The 19,880-nt window shown below is 38.1% G+C and overlaps 1 protein-coding gene across 3 annotated transcripts in view; it reads right to left on the bottom strand.

The window, feature by feature from the left end:
- Positions 1 to 19,880, bottom strand: part of SLC12A6 (solute carrier family 12 member 6) — a 92,747-nt gene that overhangs the window by 62,545 nt on the left and 10,322 nt on the right. The window contains exon 1 of one of the 3 annotated variants that reach the window (XM_067742049.1): positions 11,403 to 11,833. The exons of the other annotated variants lie outside the window; for them this stretch is intronic. Coding sequence (XP_067598150.1) covers positions 11,403 to 11,526 — 124 coding nt within the window. The 5' untranslated portion in view covers positions 11,527 to 11,833. Of the gene's footprint in view, positions 1 to 11,402; positions 11,834 to 19,880 lie in introns of those variants that run through there. 3 annotated transcript variants of the gene reach the window in all.

Genomic DNA, 19,880 nt, shown 5'->3' with positions numbered 1-19,880 from the left:
GATCGTTGATACCTTACGTCCTTCTTTGGCTTTATGGATGATCCAAATTATTTTTCACGCCCTGTAGACAAACATATTTCATGTTTTCTTCATTTTACAATAAAAGATGGTTTTGGAAGAATAAGGCATGACCATATAGACTACCTCCTTAACAAAAAGGGAAGGGAATTGACCCAAACATTCAAATTCTAAGGAGCTACAGAGCTAAGGAATTAAGAAGCTGAAGCTTTGCATTATGGGGACTAAGAGGATATGGTAAACATTTCTGATATTTTAAGAGTCTTTATTGATTTTATGTCATTGGTAAAAGGACAACTGCTTAATGCAAGCTGAATTTAACATTTTCTAGATTTTCAAACATACAGAGAAATTAAAATAGAAACTACTGTACATGCTGCAATTTAAAAAGTCTGTTTCTAGTGTGTATGTATGTGAATATACACATGAACACATACATATATGTGTTTTGATTAGTAAATGTGTAATGATCTTCTATAATTTAAAAAATATATATAAATATGGAATCTTACAGTATGTAACCTTTTATTTTGAGACTGGCTGCTTTCATTCAGCATAAGGCCTTGGAGATTCATGCAAGTTGTTTCATGTACCAGTACTCAGTCCCTTTATTTAAAAACATTTTATTGAGATACACTTTACATACCATATAATTCACCCACTTAGTGTTCAATTCAATGTTTCTTAATATATTCACATTGTTGTGCAACTATCACCACAATCTAATTTTACATTTTAGTTCCCCTGTCCCCTTCCAAGAATGCCTGTACCCATTAGCAGTCAATCTCCATTTCACTCCCACCTTACCCAGTCCACAGCAACCACGAATCTATACTTTTTTTGTCTCCATAAATTTGCCTATTCTGGACATTTCATATAAATGAAATCATATGTGGTCTTTTGTGACTGGCTTCTTTCATTTTGCATAACATTTTCAAGGTTCTTCTATATAGTAGCAATGCATCTGTATTTCATTTGTTTTTACTGCCAGATAATACCCCATTATATGGATATACCACATTTTATTTATCTATTTATCACTTAGTGGACATTTGGGTTGTTTCTTTCATTGGGGCTATCATGGATAATGCTGCAGTGAACATTCCTGTACTATTTCTTGTGTGGACATATATTCTCATTTTGAGTATATACCTAGAAGTGGAACTGCAAGATCATATGGTAACTCTATATTTAACTTCTTGAAGGACTGCCAAACTGTTTTTCAAAGTGGTTGCACCATTTTATGTTCCCACCTAAGTATATAAGGGTCTCGATTTTTCCACATCCTTGTCAACACTTTTTATTGTCCATTTTTTTTATCAGAACCATCCTAGCGGATGTGAAGTGGCACCTCATTGTGGTTTTGATGTGTATTTCCCTGATGACTAATGTGCTTAAATGTGCTTACTGGCACTTTTTCCTCTCACCCCCATTTGGAAAGCTCTTACCTCTTTTTCCTCCCACAATTTTGAGGTTTTGCTTTGACTTATTTAGTACTTTTACATCATAAATATTATTGAATTGTTCCCTGAAGTATGTCCCTTTTGATTAGAGTCCTTACTTAGCATTCATATAACATTCCCAAAGAGTCTGTCATTTTCCACTTTTTCTATCCCTTTCATTTTTATTTGGTTAAAAACCTTTCTTAAATATTCTCAGAGAGGTTAAGCGGGTAATACACTCTCTAAAGTTACATTTATGATATGGTTCCCCCTTGTAGAGGGGATGATATCTTCACTGGAAATAGGGATTTCTGATTATAGCCTTTTTCTCTTGGTAAGCTGTGGATACTCTTCCACTGTCTCCTAATTCCCAGTGTTGTGGATTAGAATTCTGATGTGAGCCTTATACTTTATAGGTATACCATGTTCTGTCTGGAAGCCTCCAAAATGAATCCCTGGAGTTCAAAAACTTTACCAGGATAAGCCTAGGTGTGTTTTTTCCAACACTGAGGTCTTTCCTGGAACATCAATCTGCATAATGAACTCTGTTTTTAGCTCAGGAAAAATTTATTTATTTATTTATTTACTGCTTCTCTTCCATTTGTTCCTTTTTCTGTAAATTATATTAGCCACGTTAGGTGTCCTGAATCTATTCTCCAAGTCTCTTACTTTTTTTCAATCTATTTGTATTTTTGGCTCTGGGCTTCGACTCTTCCAGGCCATTAAATGATCATATTCATTCCTTTATTCAATAATTATGTACAGGGTGCTTACCATGTGCAAGCCTGTGTTCTAGACATTGGGCATTGACAAAAGGTCAGCAGGTATACAAGAGAAAATATTCCTGCTCTTATTGTGCTCATATTTTAGTGGAGATTTTTTTTTTAAGTGTATGTGCATGGATTGAAAGTCAGGTGGTAATAAGTATTTAGATGGGAAATCATGCTTTTGCTCCATAATTTTTTTTTGTACTTCACTTGAACTTCCTTAAGTGCTCCTATTGTTTATTATTTTCATATTCAAGTTACTGTCTCCTCTGGCATTTCTATTTAGTTGGTCTACTGCATTGTTTAAGTGCTTTTTCTCTTTCTGGTTGCCTGGCTTCCCCAGATGACTACTTTTTCTTTGTTACTTCAGAGGGGCTTAGGTTTCATTGTTGGAGGACCACCGGTAGGAGCAGTCTCAAGAGAACAGAAAGGCAAAGCAGCCTCTACCCCTGTAGATGGGCAGGGCAGCAGGCCAGCTGCCAGCCCTGTGGAGGCCCAGGAGGAAGGCTCCCGTCTCTCAGGTCTCCTTACATCTCCCATCCTCAGGGATAGGGAGATAGCAGACCCTGCCTCTTTCCCTTTTTCCCCACTAGGGGAGTCCATGGATCTCTACCAAGCCAAGCTCTTTTCTGGATCTGCCATTCTTATCCTCACTCTGAGGGTCTTCCAGCCCTTGAGGAACAAGCCCTGGGTCAGCTCTCCCTGATAGAGCTCCCACAGAGCTCAGGCCTCACTTGTTCATCAGGTCCAGGGGTCATCTGGCTCAAGAGTGGCAGATACAGGCTGGAATTAGTAACAGAAGGATAGGGAGATTTCACCTTCCCAGAACCCTCTCTGAAAAGTAAGTCCTGGTTACAGACTAATCCTAAAAACATTCAAATCTTGGCAAAGAAGTCAACATTTTAAAAAGCCTCTGCGAGGTCCAGAGGGTTGTATCATGTTCAGCTACTGTCCTAAATGTTAAACTCTGAGAAATAAGGAAGACCTTAATGTTAGTTGGATTTAAAGGATATTGACTAGATGGATGAATCTCAATTATGTTTTATAAAAGCAATCAGACAAAAGAAAGTGCATACTGTATGATTCCATTCATATAAAATTATGGAAAATGAAAACTAATGTACTATAGTGACAGAAAGCAGATCAGTGGTTGCCTGGGGGCCAGGGAATTAGGTGAGTGGGTTATAAAAGGGTAAGAGGAAACTTCTGGAGGTGATGAAAATGTTATCTTGACTATGATAATTGTTACAGGAGCGTTATGTTAAAACTCATCAAACTGTACACTTTAAATATGTGCAGTTTATTTTATGTCAATTATACCTCAATAAAACTTTAAAAGAAGTGTTTTTTTTGTTTGTTTGTTTTTTGGGCTTTTTTTGGCCATGCCCTGTGGCTTGCAGAATCTTAGTTCCCCAACCAGGGATCGAATCCGTGTTCCCTGCAGTGGAAGCGCAGAGTCCCAACCACTGGGCCACCAGGGAATTCCCAAAAGAAGTACTGACTGGGAAAAACATTTGTAATTTACATCACTAAGGGCTGATATCCCTAAATATAAAGAAAATCTAAAAATAAAGAAAAACACTAACAGGTAAGAGAAATGAACAGAAAGTTACTGAGCTTTTGAGAGTTTGAAATTTTCCATAATAAAAAATACATATAATTTTCAAAAAAATATTAAAACACTGTCCCTCACCCTCATACAATACACAATACAATTGAAGAGATACAAATATACTTACAAAGCTATCACACGTTTGGAGCACACTGCAACGTATATTTGAGTGGTGATGAATACTGAATGATGAAATGATCAAAGCTGGGGTAGAGGATCAGGCAAGTCATCCTGGAGGAAATGAGTATGAGCCTAGTCTTGAGGTAATGTGGGTTTGTGTAATTTTTTAATGGCAGAGAGGGAGTAGAAAGCAGAAGAGAGTTCATATGAAGAAAAATATATGGACAAAGGCAATGTGGTGGTAGAAAATGAAGATAGTTTCTGAAAAGGACTCGGTTCACCATTTCTAATACAACCATGGAAATCTCTTGTCACAAAAAGGTTATATGATGCAGTGTAAAGAACACACAGGAAAGGAAATGAGATCCAGTTCAGTGTATGAGGGTTTGGAATGGATCAAAATCATTTATGTTATTTATGTACCACATTCAATCTTTGCCATGTCTATGCTCTACCTATATTAGTATTTTTCTTTAAACAGACTTGTGTTTTTACCTAGATTCATTCTAAATAAGATCCACGAAATGAAATATTACAATTTTTTCTAATACACTAAAATAAACACATCTTTCATGGCTTTAGCAGCATATTTATTCTTAAAGTTATATTAAAATTTAATTCTTTCACTTACTCCATATGCTCGTTTTTCTCCCCACCAATAACCCTTAGGTGCATCTCCCTTGAAAGTCAAGGAGTGGAGGGCTACTAAAAGACTGTCAGATTGAGCCAGGTTCCTTACCTGTTCATATCTCTCAATTTTTAGCATCGTTTGATAGGATATCCTACATTTGGAAATATTCTACACCAAATAAAAAAGCAATCCAACACATGAAACTTAGAAGCAACAAGTAACTTTCAATTAATTTTGAAAAATCCACGAAGACAAAAGAAATAGAACCTAAGAAGCATTAGTAACTACTGAGAAAATAGAGCAGCCTACTTCAGAAAACATAACATGTTTAAACGTGTGTTTAAAGTAGAGAGACAGTGTGGTGTGATGACACGAAAAACTGTTTTAAGGTCACAGAGACCTTACTTTGAATTCCACATTTACCACTTAAACAAACTATTTAAATTTCTTGGCACTTCGCTTTCTTCATCTCTAAAATGATGATAATAGTTACCTGTCCTGGTTGTTGTGAGGATTAAATAAGCCAATATTTGTAAAGCATCTGTAGGTGGTCAACAATTATTACTATAGTACTGATGACATTTTTACTTGTTTCCTCTTTCAACCTGGCAAAATCAAGAGATGCTACAGTCTTTAAACTTACCAGCTTATAATCAATTTTGTAACCTATGCTGTATGTCCAAATTCAGTTAGAAATTTGAAAACCTTTTGAATACTTTACAATATGCTAAAATTACACTCAATAAGTTTTTATAATCCTAAACTAAATGTTGCTTTGAGTATAGAATATAAAAATATTAAGCAATATGTATGTGTATATATTTTGGAGAAATTTTATCTTTATCAATTTAAACCAGTTCTACTCTGGTATATTTCCTTTTTTTTTTTTTTTGGCCACACCACACTGCATGTGGGATCTTAGTTCCCTGACCAGGGATGGAAACCGCGCCCCTTGCATTGGAAGTGTGAAGCCTTAACCAGCGGACTGCCAGGGAAGTCCCTGGTATATTTCCTGTGGGGCAAAGCATGGAGTCTTTTTTTTTTTTAAATAAATAAAATAAATAAATTTATTTTAAAAAAAAGAATACAAACATACTTTTATTTTCTCCCATTCTTTAAAAAAACAAAACAAAAACCTCTTGTCTTCCACTGGACAAATTGGGAAAATTTGAATTGAAAATAATCATTATCCTAACTACTTGTAATACAAAACATAAATAAAAACCTTAAGCCCATAATGATACTCAAAAACAAGGAAGAATTAAAACAAAACAAAAAACCTCCTTGGTCACTACTGTGGCACCTACTCCATAACTATTTATTCTGAAAATACAGGAAAATAATTAAGGTTTATCCAGCCTGACTAAGATGAACTTCAGCTCAAAAGCACGTAGTGTTAATCACTGGGCCGCCAGGGAAATCCCTGGTATATTTTCTATGCGGCACAAGTAGCTGAGTACACAGAGGGTCAGTATGTTAAGCAAGAAAAATCTGGGGAGTGAGAGATTCTAAAAAAATCGGTGATAAATTGTGAATCACTATATTGTACACCTGTAACTTATGTAATATTGTACATCAACTATACTTCAACCAAAAAACCCTAAATAAACAAAAAATTGGTGACAATGGTATTGAAATGGGGAACAAAAGTGTTGTCACTTTCATTGTCTGTGCATAACATGAATATGACAAAGAAGGGTTAACGATCTAAACGAAGTTTTACGATGTACAGAACTGAAGGCAATCAGTCTCAAATTTGTATTGTATTAAGGTCTTAGATAGAGTTTAAAAAAAAACATGGTGAAAAGAATTGGGAAGATATTTCGGGAGGTGTTAGTCTTTCTGACCATGATGGAATATTGGGGGGCGGGGCAGGGGGCAGAAAAACATGCCTCATGAAGCCGAGTTTAAGGATAAACTTTTGACCCTGAGATTTTAAAATATGCAGATCTGAATTTCTGTTAGTTGTGTTGATAAAAAAAAAAAAAACCCATGTGAATAGTTAAAAAGCTTTTAAATCTTTACTACAGAAAAGATTTTTTTATCAATACAAAGAAGCTCTTCAGTTGTCTATTTCAACTTATTTTAATATTAGTAAATAAAAAGGTAGACATATCACCTTCCTTAGGACATAAACTTTCACGGGTAACAAGCAGAACTAATGTTTAGGTAACAGTTTAACATCTTGAGGGTTCTTAATAAAATTTAAACTCCATTTAACATAAAATCTCTCTCCATAGTATGCACTCATGCCATTTGGATTACTAAGAGTTAATGTTTGGAGATGCTGTTCAATACCAATATAAAGTTCCCTTCTTTTCTGTTATAGGTTCGTCTCTGAAAATTTCCTTATAAATCTTTCAATCTGCTATCTGTATCACGTGAAGGCAAGTCCAGCAGTTAAAATCTGCCCAATCCACAGACACTATAAGATCTGATGAGGGAATTCCCTGGTGGTCTAGTGGTTAGGACTCGGCACTTTCACTGCGGAGGCCCAGGTTCAACCCCTGGTCGGGGGACTAAAATCCCAGAAGCCGCACAGTGCGGTGTTAAAAAAAAAAAAAAAAAATCTGATGAGTAAGGGAGATCTGGAACAATTATTACACAGAAATATTTAAGCTCAATAAATATTTAAATAAATGAATGAATGTAACATTTATACCTGATTAAGTAAACGCAATAAACAGTAAAACTCTTGCATTATTCCTGTAAAAAAAAAAAAATCACAGGGCTTCCCTGGTGGCGCAGTGGTTGAGAGTCCGCCTGCCGATGCAGGGGACACAGGTTCGTGCCCCGGTCCGGGAAGATCACACATGCCGCGGAGCGGCTGGGCACGTGAGCCATGGCCGCTGAGCCTGAGCGTCCGGAGCCCGTGCTCCGCAATGGGAGAGGCCACAACAGTGAGAGGCCCGCGTACCGAAAAAAAAAAAAAAAAAATCACAGATTGCATAATGTTTACATCAAACCCTATGACCCATGCACATTAAGAGATAAAGCAACTTTCTCTTATTTTTCAAAAGCCAGGACTTGGCATCATGGTGAGATGGGAAGCACATAAAATTTAGTAATTTTGAACACAGGCTCTGCTACTACTCACCACGTAGCTTTAGGCAAGTTGCTGTCAACAGCCTCAGTTTCATTATCTCTGAAAAGGTAATAACAGGGACTTCCCTGGTGGCGCAGTGGTTAAGACTCCCCAGCTCCCAATGCAGAGGGCCGGGGTTCGATCCCTGGTCAGGGAACTAGATTCCACATGCATGCTGCAACTAAGAGCCAGCGAGCCACAACTAAGAAGGCTTCATGCCGCCACTTACAGCCGGCACAACGAAATAAATAAAATAAATATTAAAAAAAATAAAACCACAACAGGGATTTAAAAAAAAAAGGCAGTAACACCCACTATCCCACAGAATGGGGAGAGGATAAAATTGATTAACACTTCACTAAGTAGCTTCATCCCTTAGCTCTTTTTACCACATGACCAATGTGCTAACTACTTTAAACTTCTGTTTCCCACTTGCTCTACACCTTCCTCTTATTCCTTCTAATTGTTCCTACTGCTTGCAATCTCCTTGTCTAGACCTGCCTTCAAGAATCAGTTGTGTCCTGTCCTCTGAGATACCTGTCCAGGGTCCCCTCTGGGCAATATTATAATCCTCTCCAGAATTTGTGATCCAAAGCGGTTTCTTTTTGTTTTTATTAAACCATTAATCACAATATAATAAGTAAATGGTAGCTTTTATTTTTGAGTGTTGTGTCACACACATGTTAAGTGCTTTATGTTCATTTTCCCATTAATTCACAACCACCCTGTGAAGTAAGTAGTACTGTTATTCCCTTTATCAATGAGTAAAGTAAGGCTTAGAAAAGTTAAATAACTTGCCCAAAGTCACTCAAGTAATAATTAATACATATTAGCACTGCTCCTAATTAGGCAGCCATTCTGCTGCCTTTGGTCGGGAACTTATACTTCCTTTGCCTTTGTAGCCTTAGGAAAAAAGTACACCTGGCATGAACATGTGTTTAGTGAGTAAAAAAACGAAAAGAACAAGTCTGTACACTGAATTGCCTATTGTGTGTAATTCACCTGGACGTGGAGGTACAAAATTATCCAACAAGATCTCTACCCTCAAGCAGCCTACAGTCAGTCTATCTGGGAGAGAGACTAGTGAATAGGTGATTGCATTACAGTGTGGTACATGCTATTTCTATGGACAGGCTTCAGAGAAAACATAGGAGAGGGCACCTAAACTGGATGGGAGGAGGAATATAGTCAAGAAAGATGTTAGGTTAAGTCTGAGTTTCTGCTTTTCTCTTCAAAACCAAAATTAAGTAGGATTTTACTAGACTGGCATTCTAGTAGCTGGCATGGCAGGGATGAATGTACTTTTTGTTAAAACTGAAGTATAGTTGACTTACAATATTATATTAGTTTCAGGTGTACAACATAGTGATTTGATATTTTTATACATTACAAAAGGATCACCACAACGTACATCTTTTTAAAATTAGTTTAGATTATGTCTACATTTATATTTCTATTTTATATCAAATTACCTGTCTAGTTCAAATAAATATCATCTTCTAAAAAAACACATTTTAAAGGATGATCTGCTTTCTAAATATGTTCAATTTATATGACAGTACATCATATTTTTCTCTCCTCACAAAGGAGAAACAATAAAAAAAAGGGACTGGTTCCATAACTGGCTAGTATGAGAAGTGCTTGCAACAAAACCACAATCCATTTAGGATTTTAACTCAGAAGAACAAGTGGCTACAACTTATCACATCTCAAGTAACTGCTCCAAAACCACTATCTATCCTCAACAACATTTTACTAAGCAAAAACCAAACCAAAACAAAACAAAAACAAAAAAACACAAACAAAAAAAACTGAGGTTTTCCCCATATACGTTTCCTTCCTTCCCCGCCCCCCCCCCCCCCCCCCCGGTCTAATTTAACCCTACAATAATGGTATACAATTTAGATAATGGATTTCCATCAGTTGTTCACTTACCAAACAATAGTTCATTCAAGTGGATACTTTCTGGGCTGTCATGGAAAACGCCAAAATAAAATGCCTTATTAAATTCGAGTTAGATTATATCTGTCACTTCTTCCTTGTCCAAAACAATTACTATGAAAGAAAATAAATTAAGCCTAGCACTGTCACTTATTACAATGTTGGTTGCTATAAAAATTTTTTTACCAGTTTTCTAGGTGGTTACTAATAGATTAAATGATTTCAACACTGTTCTAATCTGAAGAAAGCAGATTTCCCCAAACATTATGGGACCAGTAAGGATGAAATAATAAAATAAAGTAGAGGTGATAAGGAATGCACTTGTTTGCGTTTTGTGGGATTAGTGAGACAACAGCAAAAACAAAAGCTTAATGGGATTAAAATCTAAGGACAGCAAACACAAACAATCAAGAAAGTGCAGCTTCGAACACACAATCACAAAAGAGAACCTAACTTCTTTAACCTAGAGTTTGCAGAGAATCGGGTTCAAGTACAAAGTAGGTTAACCTTCTTGTCTTTTTTTTAATTGAAGTATAGTTGATTTACAATGTGTTATTTTCATCTGTACAGCACGATTCAGTTTATATATATATATATATACACACACTTTTATATGTATTCTTTTTCAGATTCTTTTCCCTTATAGGTTATTACAAAATATTGAGTATAATTCTCTGTGCTACACCTTAGGTCCTTGTTGAGGTTAACCTTACTTTCAACTTATCACCCTATTTATTTAGCAAAATGAAAAATAACCTGGTGGGAAAAAAAAATAACCTGGTGGGCAAAGAGTTTCCACAAAACCTTTCTTATCTTCCCCTAGTAAATTCTCTCACTAAAAGGAAAAGATAAACAAACGGAACTTTTCTTGATAAGCCTTATCTTTAAGTTAGAGATTTTTAAAAATTCATGAATGCTTGCTAGGACAAGAGAGGTCAACAGCAGTTTACAGCAAAGAACTGTGATGTTACTTGCTACAGGGGACAGTTACAATCATGAAATCCAAAGGAATTGTAAGAGATTTTTATTCCCTTAACCTTTATTCACGCACTAGAAGAGTTTTCGACAATTTATGAAACTTACAGACTTAAAATATAAAGGGCTTCAAACTATGGCTGTATTTAATACCATAATGTTAACTCAGATTTTAATGGCATGTTAAAAATTCAAAACCACAATTCCCCCCAGTAAATGTAACCATTACCATTTAGAGAAAATAATAGGGATAATCACATTTGTCAAATTTATTTAACCTGAAGCTATGTTAGTCACCATAATGACCTACTGTACTTTTGTTCTTTCATTAAAGAATTCTCAGACCATTCACTATTGAGTTACTGTTTAACTGGTAAACTGAGGCAAAATACTGAATAACTTGCAAAGTCACAAGTGCAAAGTCCACTGTACAAAACTACTGAACCAGGCTCCCTGTTTATGTACTCTTCCAGATATAATTTAAACTGAGCAAAAGATGAATTCTAAATTCCGCATAAATTGCCTCTAACTGTGCCTTTCTTTTTGCTTGAAAACGCTTTTCATACATTGCCACCGATTCAGTTTCACCTGTAGGTAATGAACACAGAACTCATTGTGGGGAAAAACAAACCAGAATGTGAAAAAAGTAAGATAAGTTATCAGATATACAAGGGAGTGAAACAGTTGATTGAAAAGTACTTTAACCACAATACCTTTTCTCCATTCTTAAAAGAGGCATTTTGAATATTTTAGTTACTATTTCTTTCACGAAAACCCCCAGTTTCCCAATGCTCCCACATTGAGTACTCACCTGATTCATCTGAAGGCTGAATCCGGGCTTTTATTTCTGCTAAGCTGGGCTCCCCCTCTTGGGAGACCGATGCTGCTGCCCCCTCCTCTGTATCCTCTACCTTAGTCACGGTGAAGTGCGGCATTGCTGTAGTTAGGAACCCGTGCTCTCCCTATATTTAAGCTTTCTTCCAGTCTACCTTCCCTGCCTACCTCTTCCTTGCTGTGCCCTTTCCGACTCTGATCACTGCCCACAGGAGACCTAGCCTGGGAATCGGGAAGTACTTTCAGCTCACGTGACCTACAGCCCCAAGGGAGTGGAACCTAGAAGACACGCCTTCCACAGTGTTTACCATTCACTTAAAAGGATTAAGCACTCCACCTCTTGCTTATTGTTATTAAACTCTAAGAATCCCAAGAACTGTTTAGGCTGCTTTCCCAGAGCTGCCAATGGCTGGAGAGTGGGCAGAATGCATGGAACTCCGCCCACTGTGTGCTCACCCTCCTGTTTCCTTAAGTTATTTGCACGTCGGGATCTCAACCTCTGCTCTCATATCTCACAGGAGAAAGATTAGGGAACAGTTCATTTTGTAAACTTTTCGTTTTAAAGAAAGACTTACACTTACATTAATTTAGAAAATCAAACTATTTGTAAGCTTCTGTTGTTGCTTTATTTCAAAGCATACTGAAACTACTCATACAAATCAATAAAAGTTTTTTCTTATCTTTCAGATAAGAACATTCACTTGGCAAGTATTTAATGAATATCTATATATTTTATACAAGATATAGTTCTAGATGCTATAGTGTATACAAGGACATCCAAGAAGAGACATTAACTTTCCCGAAAGTCCAAGTTGTTTAAAAGAGCAAAATATTTTTAAAGGGAAGAGTTCAGAATTTTTTGTACTGTACAGAGTTTAAACATTGTGTTTTAAAGAAAAAAAAAAAAAGAAAATCCCTGATTAAGAGGTGTACAGTTCCTTCAGCACACACTTAAAATAACATACTTGACTTTATCAGATAACTGTGTTCTCAGTTGATGACTTTAACTACAGAGTATAAGGCCCTATCTCTGCACCTAGACAAGGGAGTTCAGTAACTTGAGCTCTGTGCTATTTTCCATTAATGACGTAATATGAGGGCTTTGTTGTTAGTAACACCTGACAAACAAGACTGCACTAAATTTAAAGAAGAATGATGGTTTATAATCCCCATTTATTCCAGTATATACCACTTCTAAAAGAGAATGAAGCCAGTAGTTGTTAAAGACCTACTCTGTGCTCTGCATTGCACTAGAAACTTTCTATTATGATCTCATTTAATCATCACAGCAACAGAAACATTAGGCTAGGAACTTGCCCAAAGTCACAGAGTTTGTAAATGGTGAAGCCCCACTTAAAAACCTCTAATACTCTTGTTGGTAGGCAGCATAGAAGTTTCATAGAAAGAAAACTCATATACACTTACCTCATTTTATTTCATGGGCTCCTGTTTAACACTGGTTTGTAATCTTGGCAGCACCATTGGTATCACCTGGGGAGATTTTAGAACAACTAATGCCTGGTCCCATCCCAGCTATTCTGATATAATTCCTCTGGAGTAGAACCTGGGCAAAAGGACCTGTAAAAGTTCCCTCAGGTGGTTCTAACAGGCAGCCAAGGTTGAGATCTATCAATACTACAAGAGAAACGTTTGTCACTTGAGAAGCCTTGAAACTGCTTTTTATCTCTGATAGAAACTAAATCAGCTGTGGTAGTGCCCTTGGTGATTTTTCCATATTTACAACTCAGGTAGCTACTCTGCTGATTTACTCAAAGGAACTACCAAATTGTCAGAGTTCAACATTATATTCTAGGTTCCAAATTTATTAATACCTTAGTGCCATTGGATATTTCCAATGGGATCTTACTTTTCATATTTAATTTATTAAGAGAGTTGAACTGTGGCTAATCTTTTATAGTCAGTGGACAGAAACAATGACTCATGTTTATAAATCTATATACAGCTTTTACACATAAGCCTATGTACAAATGTTATCCTGTCACCTCTCCCCTCTAAAAAAAAACCCCAAACTAAACAAGTAGGAACATAACAAATTCCTGTTAAAACGATGAGTAATTTATTTACCAACTTGAGAGAGAGCTAACTTACCAATAGTTCTCTCCTAGACTGGACTGTAGATAACAGTGCAGGGGCATAAAATATTCAAGGCAAGGTTAAAGTAATATAGAAAACGTTGCGGGCGGGGAAAGTGGCAAAGAAGAGACGTGTAAGTGCTATATAGGAACAGTGGTTAGACAGAGAAGGTGGGATGTAAGAAACAGCTATTTAAAGTACAACAAACTGCAACAAAGAGTATACCATTCCACAGCCACCATGATGGCTAAAACTGGTAAGACTGACAATTTTGGTGAGAATGTGGAATGAAAGGAACTTTCATACATTGTTACTGGAGTGTAAATTGGTTCACCCACTTTGGAAAGGGGTCTGGTACTTTCCCCTATAATCCAACAATTGCACTCCTCGGTATTTACCCCCCTGAATGAAAATAGTATAAGAATGTTCACAGCAGTTTATTAACAATAGGCCAAAACTGGAAACCCAAGTGTATATCCACAGGAGAATGGATAAACTCTGATATATTCATACAAAGGATTACTATTCAGCTATAAAAAGGAATGAACCACTGTGATACCTACAACAATATAGGTGAATCTCAGAAACATTATGCTAGGTGAAAGAAGAGTACATAAACAAAAGTTTTTGTTTATTTTTTTTGTTAAGAGTACTTAAACAAAAGAGTACATAATATATGGAGCCACTAATAGGAAGTTTTAGAGCTGGCAAAAGTAATGTGGTGCAAAACCAACAGGACAATGGTTGCCTTTGGGGGAATGGAAGTGGAGACGGGGCATGAGAGAACTTCGCAGAGTGATGGTAATATTCCACATCTTGATAGAGTTTAAAGTTCCACAGGTATATGCATTTGTCAAAATTCAGTCAATCTTCACTTAAAATTTGTGTATTTGGGCTTCCCTGGTGGCGCAGTGGTTGAGAGTCCGCCTGCCGACGCAGGGGACACGGGTTCATGCCCTGGCCGGGGAAGATCCCACATGCCGCAGAGCGGCTGGGCCCGTGAGCCATGGCCGCTGGGCCTGCGCGTCCGGAGCCTGTGCTCCGCAACGGGAGAGGCTGCAACAGTGAGAGCCCCGCATACCGCAAAAAAAAAAAAAAAAAAAAATTGTGTATTTCATGGTATGAAAAGTTTAACTCAAAAGAAAAAAAGCTGCAAACAGATACTGAATTCTAACTAACAATCTGATTTTGAAGTATTTGGGAAAAATGAACTGATATCTGCAATTTGAACCCTGAAACCTTGAAATGCATATACTAAGATAAATGGATAGACATATGACAGGAAAAGTATTATAAAATACTAATGATAGATTCTGGGTGGTGAGTATACAAGTGTTCACTCTAAGTCTTGCAATTTTCTGTATTTTTGAAATTTTTCATAATAAAATGTTGAAAAAATACAATAAACTGACACATGAAAATGAATAGGCAAGTCAAAGACTGGGAGAAAATATTCATAAAACATATGCTTGGGCTTCCCTGGTGGGGCAGTGGTTGAGAGTCCGCCTGCCGATGCAGGGGACATGGGTTCGTGCCCTGGTCCAGGAAGATCCCACATGCCGCGAAGCGGCTGGGCCTGTGAGCCATGTCCGCTGAGCCTGTGCGTCCAGAGCCTGTGCTCCACAACGGGAAATGCCACAACAGTGAGAGGCCCGCGTACCGCAAAAAAAACAAAAAACAAAAAAACATATGCTTGACAAAGGACTTGTATTTTGAGTATACAAAAATCCCCTACAACTTAATAATAAAAAGACAACTCAACAGAAAATGAGCAAGGGCTTCCTTGGTGGAACAGAGGTTAAGAATCTGCCTGCCAATGTAGGGGACACAGGTTCGAGCCCTGGTCCGGGAAGATCCCACATGCCGCGGAGCAACTAAGCCCGTGCACCACAACTACTGAGCCTGAGATCTAGAGCCCATGGGCCACAACTACTGAGCCTGGGGGCCACAACTACTGAGCTCGCATGCCACAACTACTGAAGCCCGTGCACCTAGAGCCCATGCTCCACAACCAGAAGCCACCACAATGAGAAGCCTGCACACCGCAACAAAGAGTAGCCCCTGCTCGCCACAACTACAGAAAGCCTGTGCGCAGCAACGAAGACCCAATGCAGCCAAAAATAAATAAATAAAATAAATTTTTAAAAAAGAAAATGAACAAAAGATTCAAACAGACAATTCACAAAGGAAGCTATACACATGGCTAATAGCACTTGAAAAACTGCTCAGTGGCCATCAAGGAAATGCAAATTAAAATCACAATTAAAACTGTTGGCAAGGGGCTTCCCTGGTGGTGCAGTGGTTAAGAATCCGCCTGCCAATGCAGGGGACATGGGTTCGAGCTCTGGTCCAGGAAGATCCCACATGCAGTGAAGCAAATAAGTCCATACACCATAACTACTGAGCCTGCGCTCTAGAGTTGGCAAGCCACAGCTACTGACCCCACGTGCTACAACTACTGAAGCCCGCGTGCCTAGAGCCCGTGCTCCGCAACAAGAGAAGCCACTGCAATGAGAAGCCCACGCAACACAAAGAAGTGCGGCCCCCACTTGCCACCACTAGAGAAAGCCTGCGCACAGCAACAAAGACCCAACACAGCCAAAAATAAATAAATAAAATAAATAAACCTATAAAAAAAAAACTGTTGGCAAGGATGTAGAGCAAATGTTGACGTGAATGTTGGTGTGATGACTTTGGAAGAATGTCTGGCAGTTTTGTGGGGTTTTTTTGCAGTACGCAGGCCTCTCACCGTTGTGGCCTCCCCCATTGCGGAGCACAGGCTCCGGATGCACAGGCTCAGCGGCCATGGCTCACGGGCCCAGCCGCTCCGCGGCATGTGGGGTCTTCCCGGACCGGGGCACGAACCTGTGTCCCCTGCATCGGCAGGCGGACTCTCAACCACTGCGCCACCAGGGAAGCCCTGGCAGTTTTTTAATAAGTTTAAACATACACTTACCCTATGACCCAGCAATTCCTTTTTGTTTGTTTGTTTTTTGTTTTTTGCGGTACGTGGGCCTCTCACTGTTGTGGCCTCTCCCGTTGCGGAACTCAGCGGCCATGGCTCACGGGCCCAGCCGCTCCGCAGCATGTGGGATCTTCCCGGGCCGGAGCACGAACCCGCGTCCCCTGCATCGGCAGGCGGACTCTCAACCACTGCGCCACCAGGGAAGCCCCAGCAATTCCTTTTCTAGGTATCTACCCAAGAGAAATAAAAGCTAAATCCACAAAAAAAACTTTTGAACATGTATGTTTTTAGCAGCTTTATTCATAACAGCCCAAACAGGAAAGAGCCTAGGTATCCATCACAAGATAAACAACCTATAGTATATTCATACAATAGACTATATTACCCAACAATAACCAGGAATGAACTACTGATACATTCAACAACATAGCTGAATCTCAAAAACATTAGAAATTATACATCACACATTAATTATACGCACACTTTAGTGTTTAGGTGTGAAGCACATTGATGTCTGCAACTCATTTTGAAATGCTTCAAAAATGGATGGATCAATGGAAGGGATGAATATGTGATAAAACAAATATAGCATGTGCCAATAAAATGGACAATCTGGAAGAAATGGACAAATTCTTAGAAATGCACAACCTGCCAAGACTGAATCAGGAAGAAATAGAACATATGAACAGACCAATCACAAGCACTGAAATTGAAACTGTGATTAAAAATCTTCCAACAAAGAAAAGCCCAGGACCAGATGGCTTCACAGGCGAATTCTATCAAACATTTAGAGAAGAGCTAACACCTATCCTTCTCAAACTCTTCCAAAATATAGCAAATATAGCAAACTCTTCCAAAATAAACTCCTTCTACGAGGCCACCATCACCTTGATACCAAAACCAGGCAAGGATGTCACAAAGAAAGAAAACTACAGACCAATATCACTGATGAACATAGATGCAAAAATCCTCAACAAAATACTAGCAAACAGAATCCAACAGCACATTAAAAGGATCATACACCATGATCAAGTGGGGTTTATTCCAGGAATGCAAGGATTCTTCAATATACGCAAATCTATCAATGTGATGAACCATATTAACAAATTGAAGGAGAAAAACCATATGATCATCTCAATAGATGCAGAGAAAGCTTTTGACAAAATTCAACACCCATTTATGATAAAAACCCTGCAGAAAGTAGGCATAGAGGGAACTTTCCTCAACATAATAAAGGCCATATATGACAAGCCCACAACAAACATCATCCTCAATGGTGAAAAACTGAAAGCATTCCCACTAAGACCAGGAACAAGACAAGGGTGCCCACTCTCACCACTCTTATTCAACATAGTTTTGGAAGTTTTAGCCACAGCAATCAGAGAAGAGAAGGAAATAAAAGGAATCCAAATCGGAAAAGAAGAAGTAAAGCTGTCACTGTTTGCAGATGACATGATACTATACATAGAGAATCCTAAAGATGCTACCAGAAAACTACTAGAGCTAATCAATGAATTTGGTAAAGTGGCAGGATACAAAATTAATGCACAGAAATCTCTGGCATTCCTATATACTAATGATGAAAAATCTGAAAGTGAAATCAAGAAAACACTCCCATTTACCATTGCAACAAAAAGAATAAAATATCTAGGAATAAACCTACCTAAGGAGACAAAAGACCTGTATGCAGAAAATTATAAGACACTGATGAAAGAAATTAAAGATGATACAAATAGATGGAGACATATACCATGTTCTTGGATTGGAAGAATCAACATTGTGAAAATGACTCTACTACCCAAAGCAATCTATAGATTCAATGCAATCCCTATCAAACTACCACTGGCATTTTTCACAGAACTAGAACAAAAAATTTCGCAATTTGTATGGAAACACAAAAGACCCCGAACAGCCAAAGCAATCTTGAGAACAAAAAAAGGAACTGGAGGAATCAGGCTCCCTGACTTCAGACTATACTACAAAGCTACAGTTATCAAGACGGTATGGTACTGGCACAAAAACAGAAAGATAGATCAATGGAACAGGATAGAAAGCCCAGAGATAAACCCATGCACATATGGACACCTTATCTTTGATAAAGGTGGCAGGAATGTACAGTGGAGAAAGGACAGCCTCTTCAATAAGTGGTGCTGGGAAAACTGGACAGGTACATGTAAAAGTATGAGATTAGATCACTCCCTAACACCATACACAAAAATAAGCTCAAAATGGATTAAAGACCTAAATATAAGGCCAGAAACTATCAAACTCTTAGAGGAAAACATAGGCAGAACACTCTATGACATAAATCACAGCAAGATTCTTTCTGACCCACCTCCTAGAGTAATGGAAATAAAAACAAAAATAAACAAATGGGACCTAATGAAACTTCAAAGCTTTTGCACAGCAAAGGAAACCACAAACAAGACCAAAAGACAACCCTCAGAATGGGAGAAAATATTTGCAAATGAAGCAACCGACAAAGGATTAATCTCCAAAATTTACAAGCAGCTCATGCAGCTCAACAACAAAAAAACAAACAACCCAATCCAAAAATGGGCAGAAGACCTAAATAGACATTTCTCCAAAGAAGATATACAGACTGCCAACAAACACATGAAAGAATGCTCAACATCATTAATCATTAGAGAAATGCAAATCAAAACTACAATGAGATATCATCTCACACCAGTCAGAATGGCCATCATCAAAAAATCTAGAAACAATAAATGCTGGAGAGGGTGTGGAGAAAAGGGAACCCTCTTGCACTGCTGGTGGGAATGTGAATTGGTTCAGCCACTATGGAGAACAGTATGGAGGTTCCTTAAAAAACTACAAATAGAACTACCATATGACCCAGCAATCCCACTACTGGGCATATACCCTGAGAAAACCGAAATTCAAAAAGAGTCATGTACCAAAATGTTCATCGCAGCTCTATTTACAATAGCCCGGAGATGGAAACAACCTAAGTGCCCATCATCGGATGAATGGATAAAGAAGATGTGGCACATATATACAATGGAATATTACTCAGCCATAAAAAGAAACGAAATTGAGCTATTTGTAATGAGGTGGATAGACCTAGAGTCTGTCATACACAGTGAAGTAAGTCAGAAAGAAAAAGACAAATACAGTATGCTAACACATATATATGGAATTTAAGAAAAAAAAATGTCATGAAGAACCTAGGGGTAAGGCAGGAATAAAGACGTAGACCTCCTAGAGAACGGACTTGAGGTTATGGGGAGGGGGAAGGGTGAGCTGTGACGGAGCGAGAGAGAGTCATGGACATATACACACTAACAAAGGTAGTAAGGTAGATAGCTAGTGGGAAGCAGCCGCATGGCACAGGGATATTGGCTCGGTGCTTTGTGACAGCCTGGAGGGGTGGGA

This window comes from Pseudorca crassidens, chromosome 1 (assembly GCF_039906515.1).
Source record: "Pseudorca crassidens isolate mPseCra1 chromosome 1, mPseCra1.hap1, whole genome shotgun sequence".
Lineage (NCBI taxonomy): Eukaryota > Metazoa > Chordata > Mammalia > Artiodactyla > Delphinidae > Pseudorca > Pseudorca crassidens.
Note: the sequence above shows the minus strand (reverse complement) of the source record. Positions and strands in the feature narration are given on the sequence as shown.